Source organism: Pelodiscus sinensis, chromosome 3 (assembly GCF_049634645.1).
Source record: "Pelodiscus sinensis isolate JC-2024 chromosome 3, ASM4963464v1, whole genome shotgun sequence".
Classification (NCBI taxonomy): Eukaryota; Metazoa; Chordata; order Testudines; family Trionychidae; genus Pelodiscus; species Pelodiscus sinensis.
The window spans coordinates 98,542,325-98,561,948 of record NC_134713.1 but is presented as its reverse complement, the minus strand read 5'-3'; the positions used below and the strand labels follow the sequence as shown (position 1 = coordinate 98,561,948).

General features: G+C 42.2%; 1 protein-coding gene across 11 annotated transcripts in view; it reads right to left on the bottom strand.

Annotated features, from left to right (window-relative positions):
- ARFGEF3 (ARFGEF family member 3) overlaps positions 1-19,624 on the bottom strand; it is a 138,913-nt gene that overhangs the window by 26,636 nt on the left and 92,653 nt on the right. For all 11 annotated transcript variants that reach the window (XM_075924277.1, XM_075924276.1, XM_075924278.1 and 8 more), the window contains 11 exons: positions 18,392-18,571; positions 17,581-17,725; positions 15,145-15,267; positions 12,629-12,726; positions 10,286-10,430; positions 9,519-9,647; positions 8,109-8,285; positions 7,561-7,675; positions 6,664-6,766; positions 5,650-5,781; positions 4,517-4,647 (listed from right to left, as the gene is read on the bottom strand). In XM_075924277.1, the coding sequence (XP_075780392.1) occupies positions 4,517-4,647; positions 5,650-5,781; positions 6,664-6,766; positions 7,561-7,675; positions 8,109-8,285; positions 9,519-9,647; positions 10,286-10,430; positions 12,629-12,726; positions 15,145-15,267; positions 17,581-17,725; positions 18,392-18,571 (1,478 nt within the window). The remainder of the gene's footprint in view (positions 1-4,516; positions 4,648-5,649; positions 5,782-6,663; positions 6,767-7,560; positions 7,676-8,108; positions 8,286-9,518; positions 9,648-10,285; positions 10,431-12,628; positions 12,727-15,144; positions 15,268-17,580; positions 17,726-18,391; positions 18,572-19,624) is intronic.

Here is a 19,624-nt window from a genome sequence, read left to right as displayed (position 1 = left end):
CTGTACCACAGGTGTCTGGAGCACGGGGGCAGCGGGACAGCCCAGACCCACCGTGGCTGTCTGCTGCCCGCGTGCTCCGCGGCTTTGCTCTGCTTTGCTCCCCCCCTCCTGGTCTGCAGACCGGGGGGGGGGGGGCGCAAAGCAGAGCCAAGCCGCGGAGCGCGCGATCAGCTGACGGCCCAGACGCATCTGCGCTGTCAGCTGGCCGGGCGCTCCGGGGCTTGGCTCTGCTTTGCCCCCCCCCCGGTCTGCAGACCAGGAGGACGGGGGGGGGGGGGGGGGGGGGGGGGCAAAGCAGAGCCAAGCCTCGGAGCTCGTTGGCAGCGGACAGCCCTGTCCGCTGCCCACGTGTTCCGCCGCTTTGCTTCCTCTCCCTGGTCTGCTGGAGACCAGGGAGAGGAACCCCGTTTGTAACTGCGGATCCGACATAAGTCGGATCCGTGTAACTCGGCGACTGCCTGTGTGTGTCTGTGTGTGTGTGTGTGTGTCCCCATTCTTCTCAGTGAGATCAGGAACATCCTGCCATACATCACTCAATGATCTGCACAGGAAATCTAGAATGCTAAAACATCATCTTATTGTCATGATAAAATTTTGCAGCTATTTCATTAGTGAGTAAATGTTTAGAATCCCACAGTATAAATCCAGTTAGGAAGAAAAGCTAGCATAATTAAGGCACTGGTGTTTTGTTTTAATCCTACAAATCACCAACATTTTAGTTCAATAATTTTCTTAATCTCTTCAGTCTTTGCATACAGCCACAGATGCTATGATGTCAGAACTAGAACTGATCCCGTGGTAAATGTATGGATAGCAGAGTCTGTTGTGACTGACAGGAAGAGCTGAGTGCTAGTATTCTAGAGTTGTCTCAGCACATTGCTAGAGGTACAAATAGATGTTACTGTGGTAGAAGAGCTACCTCTGTTTTGATGTAATTTCTGTGGGCACACATGTGCAGCAGTCACAGGTCAGAGAACGTACTGTCAGAGTGCTGTTGTGGCAAATTTACCATGCATGCCTGTTGGCCATGAAGTACAAGTGATTCCGTGAAGTTTGGAATGGCTTCATATTACATGACATCTGTCATGATGACAAAATCCTATGAATATTCAGGAGCTCTTTTCTAGCAGATAATTTACAAACATTAGTGACCAGGATTTATGGGGCAAAACATAGTACTATTAGAGCCCTGCACAGATATTTTTTTTATCCTTATCCTCAAAAATGAGCTGCAACTAACCAAATCTATATCTGCGGATGTGGATATCCCCAGATACCTGGAGTTGGCAAATGCCTGTTAAATGGCTCGTTCAAAGGTTCAGTGTTGTGCTGATTAATAGGCTTTTTCACTTTTAAGTTAACTAGATCCTTTCCAGAGGACATGAATCCAGGAAGAGGTAGGTAGAAGGACATTAAGACCCAGTGGTGCCCCACATTTTGGGGTGTTGCACCCAGGTGCATATTCTGAATATGGGTAAGGACGGCACTGTTCCTGACTGATGCTCCAATTCAACAAGGTACTTGCGCATGAGCATAACTTTAAGCAAAGGACTACTTCCATTGTCTTGAAAGGGACTAATCATGTGCCAGTCAATGGAGTGGTGATTGCAGGTCTAAGTGTTGCCACCCTCAGTAATGCAACATCTAAATATCTTTAAAAATCTGAGCCTAACTGACTTAGGAGCCTAAATCTCATTTTCAAAATGGTTGTAGGCACTTGAGTCTAATTGCCTTTGCATGTCAGTAGGATTTTGGTTTCTAAGTGCTTAAATTCCTTTTGAAAATTAGACTTAGGATCATATCAGTTAGGGTCTGCAACGCTGAGCACTAGGATTCCTGAACACCTTTCAAAATCTGGGCCGTACAGTTAAATAGGATATTTGTTTGCAGTACTGCTTGGCCAGGATGTTGTTTCCTAGGTAAAACACCCAACTAAGGTGCTGGTAAAGACACACAAACAAGGGTACATAACTCTAATCCTGTTAGAGCATAATGTTGTTACTGCAAATTGTGAAACAATATTGTAGGAAAAGAAATGCTCCCTTACCCCAGCTTCCTGTGGAACAATGCAGCATTAATGAAGCAAAAAAATCAAATGGGAAAAGAGAAATCCCATGAGGTTAAAGCAAAGCTTCAGCATGGTAACAATTTTTAGCATGCGAGACTGGCAATAGCTATATTGTTGGAGAAAACAATACAAAGGAAAATAATGGCACAGCCAAGAGTTGAGCCCCATTCTGGTGAAGAGGAGGCTAAAAAAATGGAAACCCCATGGCCACTGGAATGTGGCTATGGGCTGCAGTTGCAGTAGCCAGAACCTTAGGCCCTTTAAATAGCCATTGGAACCCCACATGGTGCAGTCCAGGCAATGCAGAGGGCTAGCTGCTCTAATCCTACCCCCTCCCACCTGAGACCCTGCCCGAGGTGGAGCTGAGCCCCACCCACATCGCCCTTGGCCCAGCAAAAATCTGTCACCAGACCTGGGAAATCCATTTATAAATGAAAATGGACCCCAACACCTGGTGATTTAGTCCCTACACAAGTCTACTGGTGCTGAAATGGCTCTCAGTACTTGTGTTTAGTACAGTGATCCTTTTGAAAGGTCCATGCTCCCTTATAAATGTTCAATTATGGCTTTCCACTTATGCCATTACACTGGAAAGTGCTCCCATCTCCTCTGTGTACACTAAGGCTGCATCTAGACAATAGAAATCTAGACAATAGCATGTACCTGGAAATAAGCAATGCGATTTGAGCTATGCAAATTGTCACTTATTTCAAAATTTGGCACTGTCTCCACAGCACTTATTTCGAAATAAATTGCTATTCCGCTGACTTCCTTAATCCTCGTATGATGAGGTTTACAGGAAGTTGGAGTAAGAAGCCCGTTATTTTGAATTTATTTCAAAGTAACGGGCTTCCTGTGTAGCTAGCACATTATTTTGGAATAACAGACATTATTCCAAAATAACTCTGCTGTGTAGACGTACCCTAAGTAGGCAAAGGAATGTTGCACAATTTGTCCCATTCTTTAGGATGGTGCTGGTTATTCTCTCGAGAGGAGAAGCAGGAAGCATAGGGATTGCAGCTGTGAAATATCTTTGCACACCCTTGCAAGGAAATTAAGTTGCATTGTCCTCCTTTCTCCTTAGCCAAAGAAGGATCATCAGGATCTGTGCCTTACTGTGAGCAAGACTACTACTCTGAATGAGGAACACAAGGACTTGCCACAGACCATTTATCACACAGAATTCATCCCCAAATGTTTCATTGTTGGCAGTACATTTCCACCCATATAAATGCAGGTCCTGGATTCACAATTCTGATACTGCGTTCCATTTATGCTACTGGGGTTGACGTTATCTTTTGACACTGCTGAACACTATCAAACTAAGTGCATGTGATAAAGTTAGAATGCGAAGTGTCAGGTAATAACTCGCAGATCTTTCAGTGTTAGACTGACTGAATACTTGAAAGAGTGGTGTTTACAAAACCACCACCACCCACACATACATTTCCTCAGCTTAGTATATAAAGCACAACACTGGTAGTTTTGGACAATGCTTTTGCTAACCTAGGGTTAGCTTACTTTGATCCACTAGTTCCACTGTCCTACATTTTTTTTTGTTCTTCATCCAAAAAAATATAATGGTCCTTTATTTAACAAGCAAAAATTTTTTTTTTAACCATAACAAAAGTAGAAACATTTGTGGGGTACAAATTAGTTATTCTGGTTCTAATTTCTACATATTATGGCCATGTACAAAACAGTATAACCATTTGTCTCCATGGTGAATGCAAATTTTTGAAAACTTAAACAGGATCTTCTATTTTTGGCTGCTGAAAAATTCAACTCCATTCATATCTCTCTCACACACACACACACACACACACTCTCACACACACACACACACACTTCCCAATAAATGATTTGCCAATTCTTTTTCCAGTCTAGTTTTCACATACCATGTGATGAGGCTATTGAACCTTTCTTTGAGAGACTACTACACAGACTAATAGTTCTCAATGATAGGAAGATCTGCCTGCAATTTGCCTAAATTTTCCTAATTCCAGCCCTGGTTCTTCAAGTTGAAGACTCTTGTATAAAACCCTAGATGATAACTCTTCAGGTACATCTTTCAGAGAGTTGTAAACTATATATTTCCTTCAATCTAGCCATCGATATGTATTTATCTCATTAAAACAAATTGGACCCCTGACAAAAGTTGAGCACATTCATATATAACCTGACTTACTTCGATAGGCCTACTCATAAGTATGTGTGTGCACCAGTAGGAGGGTTGCACTATCCAGCTCTCAGTATTTCCTTACAAAAGGGTCCGTGCTGATGTCTGTTGCTCTTCCCTAAGTGCCATTCTATTCACTGATATTTCATATTTTTAGCAAAACTGAAGAACTGACAGATTTGCTCTACTGCTTTCATGTCACTACTTAGCTAAAAACATTCTATTCCTTCTGCTTATTTCAGAAGACTTTCATGGGGCTGGCTTCTTACCTTTTCTGGGTGTGCCCATTGGGTTTCTTGTCAGGGGGCAGGTCAATGATAAGCACACAGGACTGTGCATGTTCAAATCCCTCCTTGTTGTTTGGGGTCTTCGGTGAGCACTGAGTGTCTAACATGAAAACCTGCAATACACACACATTATGCACAAGTAACTCAACACCTGCATTGTTTGAAAGAGTAACACATATAGGAACAGAACAGCTCCTTCAAATAGCTACTGTGTCCCACTTGAGGGTTGTGCATTCTGAGAGGGATTATTTCTAAAGGCACCCAACCTCCAGTGACTTCCAGTGGTTAGTCAACCAAAGTTCAACCCTTGTGGCTTGTCATGCTTTGTACTGTAATGGGACAGTTATGCTAAAGCACAAGTGAGCAGAATTCATCTCCGGAGAGGTCACTGAAGAGGCACTGTATGTGCACACGTGTAACCAGAGAAGGAGTGAGCTAGTCTGAACTTTGTGTTTAAAAACTTAAACACAGCCAATATCACCCATCAGTCTCTGTCTCCACATGGGTTGCCTTTGTTATTTCCCATCAGTCCCACTTCTGCATATTATCTGTGAAATGTGCACTCCAAGCAGCAGCATGTGCAATCAATTACACAGACAAACCAACAGGTCACTTCTATCAATTTCTAAGCCATCCTTTTTCTCCAGGCAAGATTGTCTCTGCCTTTAAGGGCCTGTCCAATTTTATTTTTAATGTGTCCAAAATTACAGTCATTCCACTACTTTTGGGAGAATGATTATTCCTATGTGGAAAAGGACATTTACCTGCAATTGCACAAAAGAGCTGCTGGGGGAAGTAGTTCATGGGGCACTGTCTTAAGTGACAAGGACAAGGAAAGGCAAACTCCAGCAAGATGGTATTTATTTAGTACTGAGATTCACAAGCTTACTGCCCTCCCTTGCGGGACAATGCCTAGTTAGAAGGAAATGCTTCCCTGGGCCTCCAGTAACACAGATACCGAGTAAAATCTCTTCACACAGTACAATTATTTGCCCTTTCTAAGAACTTTTGGAAAGAAAATTCCCAACTTGCATGTTGGTTTAATTCTTTTAGTAAACAGTTTGTCCTCTAGGAGGGAGGTCACTCTCTGGCTTCCCTCGTACTGAGATCATTACCTGCTGTGCCATGGCTCGGATTCTCCAGTACTCAGCTTCGGCACTGGGAGAGAGAGATGGGGCCGCCACCTTCACTTCACAGGCATCACCACTAAAGCTTTCAGAACCACTGTGGAAATAGCCCAATAGGTTCTAGAGAGAGACACAACATCAGATTTTCAATGTGTGTAAGATCAACCAAGTAGTTGTAGAGCCCTCCATCCTACTGAGCGCACATGCATTGCCAGGTTCTGAGTGATCTGTCCCATAATTGCCCTCTCCATGGACATTTTATTTGAACAACTGCACTGTTGATTCCCTTGTAAGCAGCTTGGACTGTGATGATTTTTTGTTACAACCAAAGAGTCGAAAGACTCAAGCATTTTAGTCTGGACTCAATTTGGAGCAAAACTCAGGCTATTGTTTGTATCCAGGTCTTCAGCTGGATTTACAAAAGCAATAGGAAAATAAAGACACCTCATGGAGACAAAATGTGTTCAACTCTATCAATTTCACATTGGCAGGGCAGCATGTGTTTAAGTCTTGGCTTGACAAAGCCCTGGCTGGGTTGATTTAGTTGGAATTGGTCCTGCCTAGAGCAGGGGGCTGGACTTGATGACTTTCTGAGGTCTCTTCCAGTTCTATGATTCTATGGTCACTTCCCTCCCTGATCTTTGGTGCAATACTAGATCACTGTCTTAGGAATCACAGCACTATGCCATTGCCCATGGTGTACTTGTCCTTTTGGGGTCGGGGGTGTGTGTGAGGGGGGAAACCAAACACTTCTGTTTTCAGGGTTGTTAATTTGGTTTGGTGAAAGTTCTCAATTAACGTAACTAACAAACATATATATGCTAACAGATCTTAAATTACTTTTCTTATGTTTTTGGATTTATGAGCAAACTGTTTGATTTCACCCAACCAAAAATGAAGACACAAAAGTTTCTCAGAAAGGGAATCTATTGATCTAGCAAATGTCAGTGACTTGAGGCTGGTTAATACTCAGTCTAGCACGCATTGGAATGCTGGCTTTACCTTTACTGGCTCAAGAGTCGCAGAAAAGGCGTCCTGTAATGCACAGCATGCAAGCCTCCACATCTCTTCAGTAAAAACAGGCCCTGCTGTCACTAGGACATACCTGCAAGTCATAACATAGAAGTTATTAACCCTCCAAGTCTTACAAAACTTTTTCTGACTAAAAGGAAGACGGTAAAAATTGAGCCAATTGGGTAGAGAAAAATCTAGGCAGCTGCTTTACCAACACCAAGCTAGTAAGATGTGTGCCAATCACTACCCTGACCAATTTGCATACACAGTGTATTGCTTTTGAATGCTTTTTATCTATATAAAAAGGCAAGGTTTTCAGAGCAGGGACTGCATCTTTGTTTGTTCAATGCTGCAAACCACATTTTGAGTTTGATTTGCAGAATGTGAAGGGAATACTAACCTCAGCAGACCTGTGAATTCTAGCCAACAACAGTTTATTTTTTCTAGAGGTTTATTTTTTACATTGACTGATGTAGATACTAGTGTAGAGCAAATATTTTCATTGGAGAAATGTGTTTACATCATTTCCCAAAACTATGGACTTTCTCTCTCTCTCTCTCCTCTGCTCTGACAATGTTTAGTCAATACAGACAGGGTCTGGGCATTTCCACATGTTCCTACCTGCCCGTTGACTACTGGGAATTTAGTTTGGTAACAAGCAAACTGAGTCTGGCTAATTGATGGACGTTTGATTTCAGCTTTTGGAAGCCATTTCTAATTCTAGAATTTGCTTTTAAAGAACAAGAGACAGGTTATTGATTACTATGGAAATGGTGGCTAAAATGATCAATCTACATGTTCCACCAAGACTTCTCTATTCAGGAGTTTTTGCATCACTTTCTCCTCATCAGCATATTAAAAAGAGGAAGAGCTTTTCTGTATTACCTGATACACGAGCAGCCAACTCTGGAGATTGTTTCTGTAGGCTCTGCCACACAGGCTACCAACAACTTGAAGAGATCTTTTAGCATGGTATTAATCATATTCTCATAGCCAATGTCTAAAGGACAAGAAAGTTGGTTTTAGCATTACCACCTTTGCAATATCATTTACACAAATGGCAATCCTCCTTGATATCTGGATGTTTTACATACTTGATTCCCTTTGACACTAATGGCAGTGAGTATTAAAATACAACAAATTAAGAGGAGATAAGTATATGGGAATGTCAAATATTCCCACTGATGTTGAGAAAATGACTGTGTTGGTGTCTGTCTGCCAATTCCAGTTCATTATGATATTGCATATAAAACTAAGTTTATATTTTTGGAAAGTTTAACATAACCCTCTTTAAAGTAAAAATGACTTTCCCACTCTCCCTGATTTTGACTTGTTCTTGAACAATCAAAACTAAACCCTCTTCTAAGCATCTGATATAGTAAAACCTTGCCTGGTTAGTGTATCATTAATGATGTCGAAGGGACACTGCTTACCGGAATGTATGAAACTTTGAATGTGCTCTACTACTAGTTCACAGGAAAGGCCAATGGCATGCTTGAAATTAGCTGATGCCACATCCCAGTAAGAATGGTCACCATGGCTACGATGGAGCCAGAGGGACATTGTGGGGAGTAAAAGATGTACAACCGCATAAATGCCAAATCCTGGGCCTGAAAGGAAAACACAACCATGATAAGACCTTCAGGCTACAACTACCCATCAAATACATGCCCAGACTAAGAAATCCAAATACCCCTTTCCAGACTGAGATCACGGATTGAGTGATGTTAAAGAAAATTACTTCCAAAATATCTGAAACAATTGTGTTATCTTAACTATGAACCAGTAATGTTTTCAGCAGTACATACACCTTGGTCTCGTGAAGGTGTATAGAAAATCACCTATTAATTGAAGAGTAACAGAAGAACTCAACTGTCATCTTGGATTTGATGTAGGTTTATTTTAAGATGTAAGATGACAAAGCAACTATTTTTCTGGAAAAGTGATCAAAAAAGGCAAGATATTCAGCAGTCAATAAAATAAATATTGGGCATGACAGTAGTACTTTATTTCTATGAGTGACACCACTATGGTTTTTTACTCTTCTTCAAGTCAATTATTTGTGTGTTCTTAATATAAAACATGAATAAACATCTATTGTGGTGTAAAGGCATATGTTTCTATATTATGGTGTCTGATGCACAGTTCTGGTTCTGACTAAAGGAATGCAAACTGAGCAGTGCAGTTACACTAGATGAACATTCAAGAAGGATTGCATAAACGGTGTCTAGTAGCATACAGACAACAGTTCGGCACTTCAAGGAATGGAAGATTTTCAAGCAGATACAGCACAGAAAGGTAAAAGCTTTCAGAGACACTTTATCCATGAAGAGATAGGTAGGTAGATAGGCAGAAGTGTGTGCGCACATGCATTTGAAAGATTTGGGTGAGTGGTAACATTAAGGAAATATATCTTCTGGATAAAATAGTGAATGTGTGGGAATGTACCTATATATGCTGTGAATTGATATGACATCAGTTTGGCCTTCAAAGGAATGGGGGGAAAAATGCTTGCTACCCCTGTTGGGTCAAGAACAAGGAGTATCATGTGCACTGGACAACAGTACCAACAAGAAAGTCAATACATGTCAAAAGCTACCTCACAATTACCACAGTTATCCCTTTCCCCTCCCCTATGCAAAGTCTATCATCTTTTTGATGAGGCTCCCCTGGGAGCCAGTCCATGTGATCTTTAACCTAGCTGAGAAGTTACTAATGAACACCGCATGGACAATATCTCCCCTCTAGAGAAGCTAAGCAAACTATCTTCACAGTCCTTTCTAGTTTAACAAGGATTTTCTTGTGTTTCAGTAGCAGATGTTCTATAAAGTCACTGAAATTACCAGGAACTTTGGCAATATCTCTCAGCAGTTCAAAAAGTAAATCCAGGGTGGGTGGCTGGTGCTGGCGGGGACAGTTGGATATAGCAGTAGTTAATTCTTCCAGTAGAATGATCCAGACATTGATAAGACCTAGAAATAGACATACATAATGAGAAGCGAGGAAACAGACTAGATGCTATTTATAAAGCATTTACAGGTTTGCTCACAGGCTGTGGTTGATTATAGAATGCCGGAGAGTGGAAGGAAAAAAAAAAATCTCTTGTGAGCTAGATAATGGATTCCTAGTCTTTATTCTCTACCCATCGCAATACAGTTGGTGTGCGTGATAGTGAGGGAACGTTGCCTGTTTTGAATATCTGCTCCTCTCTCCCTTCTTTCATTTATAGAGCATCCCCCCCCCCCCCCCCCCCGCTGTACTGTCGTCTTTCTCCCTTCATACCCAGTTAGTGGATGGAAGGGTCAGGGTTATCAGGCTGTCATCGGTATTACTTGATCGCCTCACCCCATAAGAGTGTGGGTCTCTTAGGTATGCAGAACATCACAGAGTATAAATGAGGTGAAATCACTTGTGTATGCATGGGAGGAGAGAGCTAGGTGGGGCACAGGTTCTCCCCACTGAGAGAAACCAGCACAACAGAGCTTAACTTGCAACATATGTGGATATGTTAACACTATAAACGCAGGGTGACATTTGCAGCAGCATGGAACTGATTAACTCCTGAGTGTCAGCACAATTACACACCAGCCATTATTTTAAATTCACCTACCAGTGTCATCCTCAAAGTCAGAAAGGACACACTCAATGCCATCCTCGCTGCTGGCTGAGTGCTCCTGGACTCTTCGGGGCAGGTTGGCCAGCCGGCCACTGAGAAAAATTGGCTTCAAGGGCATTTTGTAGATTTTGGCTAGCAACTGAAGGAGGAGAAAACAGAACATAACACTTTCCCATTTTATGTCACAAATGGGGAAAATAAGTATTGGAGTAACAGTATTTGGGCTGGATATTTGGGTCCGTCTGTGGAAGCTTAGCCTAGGGCACTGAACACAGGATTAGGGATCAAGAGCTCCTCCTACTGGTAATTTCCTCTGTCCTTGGACAAGTCATTGAAATAACTTGGGTGTCAATTCCCCAAGCTGTGAAATTAAAATATTACTGATCCGGCATGAGTATTGTGTGAGGGTTAGTTGGACAGGGTACTTTGAAGATTTAAAGCAGTTTATTAATACTAAACATTATCATCATCTACCAGCAATCCACCTATCTGCAGAATATTTTGGAAGATCGGTTTTTTTGGGTTTTTTTTTTCTGATCACTAGCCCAGTAAAGGTTGATTGTAGCTGGCAAACCTGTACACGTTGTTTAAGAGGAATGAAATTTGCAACATCATATCACCAGTGATAATTTTAGTGCTTTCTCTGTTCTGAAAGCTGGGATTCCATATTTTCTAGTGTCAAAGTACTGGTGTGTAAGTAACAGACGTATTTGAGTGGGTGGCTGCTAATAATATGAACTGACAGGATTAAAATTCAAGGTAGTATTCAAAATGGTCCCTTTTGCTCCAGAACTGAATACAGCATAGCAGTGTTGTGCCACTAACATTTCCACTCCATGTTACACCAATCCCTATAAATGATACAGCATTTCTTGAATTAGGAGGCAGCAGCCTCCCAACATTTTCATCAGGGAAGATACTGCTTTGAGCAAGGTAGAACTGGGGCCCAAATTTCAATTTGTGAGCAGAGAGAAGACATGTACTGTGTTTCCGAGGCATTTTTTAATATAATACAAGTATTTGCAATGTATCTATTACATATTTTACTCTTCCTTTTTTGATAAGATCAATAAAACAAATCAGAAGAAAAGAAACAAATAGGCTCCCTTTCTCTGTGGTGAGGAGAAAGATAAAATGTGATGTTGCAGATTTTGCCATAAACCAATGCTTAGGGCTATCACAGAATGTTAACAATAATAGTTACAATTTGTCGTGACTGCTGCTTGCCTTGCTGACCAGCACTGTCTCGTTATTTCCTTGTGCCTATTCCCTTTTCTGTGGCATCTATTTGTTGTCTCTCATCTTATAGTTGAATTTAATTGCTTTGGGGGTAAGGACACTGCTATGCAGCACAATGGGACCCCAGTCCATGACTAAGACCCTCATGTGCTACTGTGGTAAAAATAAAAATATCAAAGTGCAGACAAAAAATGTCCAACAGCCCTGAACAGAAACCTATGCAGGGAGGTTATACAAAATATGTAAAAATCATGGTCTTAATAAAGGCACTGGATGTATGATTCATTACAACAAGCTGTAATTCTCTAGCCCTTCTTTTTGCCCTATGACTATAGGTTATTAATGGGCCTCTTCACCTTGAATGATCCCATAGTTTAGCATAACAAGTTGTCACATATTTAACTGTTGGACCTTGTATTTAGCTGTGACACTACTTGCCTTCTCCAGACCTGAAGAACATCTCTGTGTAGCTTGAAAGTTTGTCTCTATTTCCAGCAGAAATCAGTTCAATAAAAGACATTACCTCATACATCTTGTCACGTAGACCGACGTGGCTACAACAACATTGCATATAAAATATGCTGGTGTTCTGACTTCTTAGAACTCTGCCCTTGCCTTTAGATATGGTGTTATGGGACAGCGAGGCTGCTGACCTATTTCAGCAGGCTGAGTCTATCACATTGCTAGAGATCTGAGGATTCTTTTTTTCCCCCCCCTCTCTGAAATCTTTCCACTCCCCCAAATCCCAGTGTTGTTGGCTTCACCTTTGAACATGCCAGTATCACATCTTGTTCATTCACAGAGTATACAGTCCATTTTTCTCTCTCAGGACTGAGTCTACCATATCCTGAGCTATGCCCACTTCAGCTGGCCAAGAGAGTAAGAAACCCCAATAAAGAACTAACCCTTTGCCTCCATGATGGCAGTGTAGGATATTAACGTTAAACTTGCCACAGAAGTTGTACATATAAAATATTCTACCATGTGCAGACAAAAAACGACAAACATTTCCAAATGACTGCCATGAATTAAAAAACAAAGCCAACTAGAAGTGATTTTCTAGTTCAGGTCTGTAACTCTCTGTGATCAGTAGCATACCTGTGAACACCTCCTGAGGTAATCAAGAGCGGGAAGGCACAAGTCCGTAGATGTAGATCCTGACACACAATCACCCATCTCCTTACAATCCACTTCTCCTAGGAGTTGAAAGACAGGGGGAAGGAGAAGGGACCCCCATCCCCAAAGTAAATGTAAACACAGAAGTGAAAGTTTTATGCAACACACATTTTTTCATTCAATCCGGCTAACATGTGCTATTGACAACACATTCCATAAATGCAGCCCTTAGACCTCAGGCTAAAGAGTTTGGGGACACTTCTGCCATCCAAGAACATAATAAATGGTGGTAACACTTTATGTTGAGTACATATGCAAATACTTTGTAGTATAGTGTTGTTAAAGGATAATGAATATTTTTACAGATGGTTATCGATGGTTACAATAGGTTACTCATGTCATAACCAGAGTTTATATTTGTATGTAACACACACAACACACATCATAGTATCTTTTTCTCATTCAAGAACTATTTGTACATGTAATTTTAATATAAAGTGTGATCACAGTGTTTAAAGGGTCATGACAAATCTTTGATTCATGCAGGTACAAATTCAAACCTGGTATAACTACACTGAAGTAATGCCAGGAACACATTTGGCCCACTGTATCTCACTAACTTAGCAGTTACTCTCTGAAGGTAGATTTGTTAATAGGATAATGGGAGAAATTTGTTTTTTGTTCAAAAAATTTTAGATAATTTTATTTCAACTTTTCAGTGCCTACTGCCAGTCACAGGTGTTTTCCAACCATGAAAACACATTAGCAGACCTATCTTCTTTTATTCTTAAAAATATAGTTCCTCACAAGTCATAAGCACTGTACTGTAGTTGCACAAGATCTAGGGCCTTTATTCTAAGCCTATTGCAGACTGTGGGGAGACAGCTGTTGATTTTGGTAAGCTTTGGAATAAATCCCTGATGCTTAAATATCCTTTCTTTTGTTACTGAGTATATTTTAGAGAGCATCTGTCTGTGTGTTCAAGAACTTTTCTGAAATGGCAAGAGCTAGGGCCACCAAATTTGGTATGCAAATTCCTCTTATAACAAAGCAAAAGTCAGGGTGTGGTTGTGCCAGGAGAACTGGAAGCCCTGGGAAAAGGAGAGTTTTCCATAACATGCAAAGGGAGAGGCTGCTTTTGAAGGGACACGATATAAAAGTGTCCACTGGGGCCAGTGAGACTGCAGGGGGAACAGGGGAGAGGAGGGCAGCCATTCCACCAACCAAGTGACCAGCAAAGCTGGGGCTCCACAATCTTGCTTGCCAGCACACGAGTAAATAGCTCCCGTCCCAAAACCACTTCCCTCATCCCCAATACCCTGCCCTGAAGCACTCGGGCAATGCCGGTTAAGTATGCTAGTAGGTAAATATTATATATATAATTAGATTCAGAGTAGGAATTCCATTTGTTCATTACAATTTTACAGACAAATATCCATTTCTTTCCCTTTTGATAAATCCATCTCAACAAATGGAAAACATTCTTTCTAAACTATCAAAAGAAAAATCTGTAACTGGTTCAGTGTTTACAATTTCTTCTTTTGTTCTTGGCATACAATTTTAATGTTTTCCATAAAGGAGTAAATAATTACCATGTCCCCCTCTTCAAAGGCTAGGTCCTGTGTCCACTGAAATCAGAGGGTAGGACGAGGCACAAAATTGCTGCATCGTTTATGAATTAAAGGATGAATTAAACAAAAGAAAGTAGGGCTCCAGTCAGTTTTCCCTGGCATGTTGCTATTTATATTAGTAGGAGGAGGAGAATAAATTCCATAGTTTCTCAGAATTACTGACAATTGTTTCTTGATCAAAGCCAAGGAGGGAAATGTGAATAAGAGGGCAGAACGACCCACCAGAATTTGCCTTTGTTCTGAAATGTATACAAACATTATGGATTACAGTACAAGGTCACCTTGACTTGTCATACCCTATCTTCTCTCCCACTTACTCTGACCTCACTACCAGAAATAAGTTAATCTTGCTGACAGATTGCTATTACCTGAGATACTCATGTCCTTATAGAATGTTCCAGCAGATTTTTGGCAGCTTCTGTGCCAAATGCTGCTGCTAAGGGACTGGGGGGGAAAAAAAAGTGGCTTTGATCACTGAATGGAAAACTGCCCTTAGGAAAAAAAATGCTACAGCGCTCTTTGTGCTAATCCAATCCCGTCCCCTAATATTACAATACTGTGACTGCAGAGTTCTGGACTATTGCTATAGAATTTTGTAGTATTTACAGTATATGGGTATGGGAAGTCATAGTAAAAATAATTAGATTGCTCAATCTTTGTTGCTGTGACATACCCTAAAATCCAACAGCAACAAAAATGTTTCTGAATAATCCTTTTATACAGTATCCCCATCTTACCATCTGTGAAATCTTTCTCCGAGTATACTCGTTACCTTATAATAAACAACTCACCTCTTCCAGAATAAAAAACCCACCCCCACAAAAGAAAGGTTGTGCTTAATGACATAAAAGGAAAAATCATATTTACCTAATCCTTTGACAAACTTCATAAGGCACATAATGTAACTAGTGGCGGCATTGGCAAAGACCTGGATGTTGTCTGTGTTGAGAAATGCTTCAAAGACGTCAAAAACTGGAGCCTGGCATTTCCCTATGAGAACAATAGGATGTAAAGATGGTTACTTTAAAAAAAAAAAAAATTAGGGTGAGGTTCCCTGTGTTTTCTTATTATGCTAGTTCAGCTGAATGTGCCATCACACTCCTGGGATAGATAGGCAACTTTCTGACAGGCAAATGTTGTGACCGCCTTGGAAGCTGCATCTACTTTCCTTTTCCTCTTGCTCCTAAGGGACTAGCTACCTGAGGGTGTTCTCTCAACCCACTGGAGAGTGATTTACAGGTTCCCCTCTGTACCTAATCAGTAGAGAATAAGAGTCATAGTTTCAAAGATTCCAAGGCCAGAGGGCACCACTGTGAACCTCTAGCCCAACAATTTTTTATGGGGGCCACTCCAAGAATTTGGTAAGTGGTCAAGGGCTGCACTCTTCCATGATGTTAATTGAGGAGATGTGTGGGGGGGGGGGGGGGGGGTGGGCGGCTGGTATAGAGGTTGGGTGCATCAGGGAGCTAGAGGTCCGGGATTGTGGTGCAGAATAGGATGTAGGAAATTTGGGTGAAGTAGGGGTTGTGATCTGGGACAGGGGATTAAGGTGCAGGAGAGGGTGCAAAGTCCAGGAGGGGTCATGGGTGCAGGAGAGGATTCTGACCTGGAGGAGGGGATGCAGGATCTGGGAGGGGATTGTGACCTGTGGCAAGGGTGAAAGAGGGTGCAGGGGTTTGGGTTGTGACCTGGGGTAGGTAGTTGGGGTACAGGATGGGGTATGGGTACCAGAGCAGGGGTACAGAAGGTAGGGCTTTGACTTGGAGCCAGGGTACGGGAGGGAGAACTGATGGTTGGGTGAAGAAGGGGTTGGGGTGACAGGTGCAAGCTCTGGTTGGGAGATGCTTACCTAGGTGGCTCCCAGCCTGCAGCCCAGTGGGAGCCCTCAGGAAGGCTCCTTGCCTTTGACACCCCTGCATGCCACTCAAAACAGCCAGTTGGGGGAAGGGGCAGCGCATGTGCTCTCTGAGGGGAGTGGATACTTTGCACAGTGCCTGTGCTGCAAACACAGTCCAGGCAGCTCCCATTGGCTGGTTTCCAGTCAATGGGAGCTGCAAGATTGTTCTGGGGTGGGGGTAGTGCGTATAGGCTCCCCTCCCCTACTGCTTGTGGTGCGCAGAGATGCATGTGCTGGCCCCAGCAGCTGGCTGCTCTTAGTTGGGTGCAGGGGTGTGTCCAGAGGAGGCTAGTGGACTGGATCTGGTGGTTTGGGGGGCTGGATCCAGCCGTAAACTATATTTTGCCAGCCCCTGCTCTAGTCTGACCTCCTATATGACGCAGGCCAAAGAACTTCCCCAAATTGATCCCAGAACAGATCTGCCCCAGCTACAGAGATTTCTCTTTCTAGCTCAGGCTGTAGCACTTCATGCTTTTAGCTCTGGTTCAGTTCTCACTGTTACTGGCTGCCAAGGTGGCTGTCACATTTACAAGCTTGACTCTTGACAGAAGCAAAATTGGTCTGTTTTCTTGAGTTGATAATAAACCTTTCAACGCCTGCCTAAAGTATACAATGGATCTGAAAGACTAGATTCCAGCAGGCACATACTTACCTAGATCTGACTTTTAAAACATTTTAAAGTACCTGCTAAGTTGATAAAATATAGAATGGACATTTCCCCATACATGTTCCATAAAATTGACCTGCTGTGTTCAGGAGAGACACGGGACTGATGTGGCAAGACTGTTACAGATTTGACTCTACGGATTATGTGTTAGTGCTACGTGAGATGAACCTTGCTCATCAGCTGCCCAGCACCTCTAGTGCTAACAAGCCCTCTCTTACAGAAGCACCTGTTTCACATTGTGGGCAAAATGCAGGCTGCCTGGCTCGGGTGCATAGACAAGAAATGGCCATAAGGCATAGGAAGTCAACAGAATTTCCAGTCTCCTGGGTCAGGTGTGTGTGGGGTGTGGGCAGGCTCTGTGCTATTGGAAGGGGCAGGGCCTCAGGTAGAAGGGGTAGGGCTGAGCTTGCCTCTCATCAGCCCTTTAGCACTACCTGGAGTGCTCTGTGCAGGGTTCTGGCAGTGATTTAAAGGCAGCCGTGGTCGCTAAACCTTGTGAATTACTAGATCCCAGGGTACTTGTCCTCTTTGCACCACCTCCACCTCCTTCTGGCAGGCCTGATAAGGAGCCTCTTTTTTTCCTGCCACAGGACACCCACAGAGCAACCTGATGGATCAATGGTCCAGCAGCACAACGTGGCTCGGCCAGACTGCTGAATGGCCTTAACATTCTCCCTTCCTCGCTCAGAGATAATGGGATGAAGAAACACATCAAACAAGCAATAGAGAAAACTCGTACCCATAGAATACTCTCCAACAAGGTACTCCTTCAGCTCAGACTTGCTACTGCTGTGGACTGTTTCCAGTGCACTGAACAAGGGCCTCCACCCAGACTGGATCTGAATGGAACACACCTCCACCAGCTCTCCTATGGATGTGATCACCTAGTGTAGGCAAAGCAGAGAAAACTTTCAAAAAATAAATCCAGCCAGTCGAACAGGGGGAAGGAACAACTAACAGAAATTATCCGACAAACACCAACAGAAGTAACCAAAAAAAAAAAAAGTAGATTGATCTATTTTTTTTTCTTCCAGAAAATGTTACTTTTCGTTCAAATCTAAAGGGCTGGAAGTTGAATAATCACTTTCCTGCAATAAGGAAAAAACAGCTGAATCACCAACTACATAGTCCCAAAGCCTACTGCTTCCTGGCTGCTATTTCATGTGCCCCCTCTTGGAAGATCTGGCTCTAATGCATGGTGTATACTTACCTAATAAAAGAAGTAATTTGAATCTGAGGTGAGTCCTGATAAAGGAACAGAACAAATTATTGCTCCACAATCTACTGCACTGTAGAAAAGTCACTGTATTGAACTGGGTGACAATGATGAGGCAGCTTTCCATAAGATGCTTATTACAAAAATAATTGTGGTGGGTCTATCACATCTTGTATTGGTGCTCTAGCTAGGGAGAAAGCTGTATACAGGGTTTCAGAAGCATCCTATGAAAGGAAAATGGGCAGATATGGTAGCCACTACATGTACAATTGAGACAGCCCTTGTTGCCTGTATGACATGCAGGATGCAGACACCATCATGAGGGTTGACTTGCCTGATCCTGGACATCCTCATCACACAGCTCCAGCTGCATGATACGCTCAAATGGACGGAACAGCGCCTCATTGAAGTGAAAATGGGGTGGCTCATTCCAGTCTGTCAGCACCTCGGTGAGGATATCATGGATGAAGGAGACAGCCTTCCGAGAAACATGTCTCTCTTTATGACAGGCGGCCTACAGAGAGAAAGGAATGAAGGAAAAAATACCAGAATTTTGGCCGGGACACACAAGTAGCAACTTGGTTGTGCCAACCTCCAAAAATAGCTCCAGAGAGTCCTGCCTGAATGAACACAGTAACCATCCAATGGAAAATAAGTGGTTATGTATTGTAGATGCTCAATAGTTAGAAGATGCGGGAAGATTTATTGAGTTAAAAAAAAAGTCTACAATCATCCATGCTTTTTCAGATTACTGTTGCGTTCAATGGCTAACATTGAGGGGAAATTGCATCTCTCACATTTCATTGTATAAATGTACTGTTCTCTTAAAAGTCTATTTATGGTTAAGTACTATATTTAGAATGTTCTTAAACACTTAGGAAAGGGAACCGTTATCTCTTTGGCACTGGCTACCTATGGCACAATAAAAATAACTAGCAATAAAGTACATTAAACAAGAAATGGAATGCTCTCAACAGGACACTGCTCAGCTGGCAAGAGCTATTCCAAATGTGGGGCTGGAGTGAATCTGGACAAAGTTATTCCTCACTGGGGGACTACCCAAGCATCTCTTTGCTCAGTCACTGTACTCCAACCAGCCTCTTCCTCCTTATGCTTTCCCCTATGCCAAAATTCACCAAAAGAGAACTTTTGGTATGCCCAACATTTTGAAAGTGACAGGTGATTTTGGGAGCCTCCTTTTTTAGATGCCCAAACTGAGACATTTTAAAGGGGACTGATTCCAGAAGGCAAGGGCTTGGGCTCCTTTAACACATCTCATGCTGGGCATCCAAAAATCACTAATTATTTTGAGAATGTAGACCATTTGTACAGTCAAAACATACCACTGTGGACATTTTCAACACGCCTTAACACCCGACCAAGTATTTTATTTATCCTAGATCTTAAACTCCTGAGATACGTACTTCTTGTACACCTTAAAACTCAATGCATGATGACAAATGTAATTAACAACATAAAGAAAGCTCAGGTACAAATACTTGTTCACATGCATGACATAAACCCAAGAAACCTAGCTCTATTAAAATGGTTTTCAATTAGTGTAGGC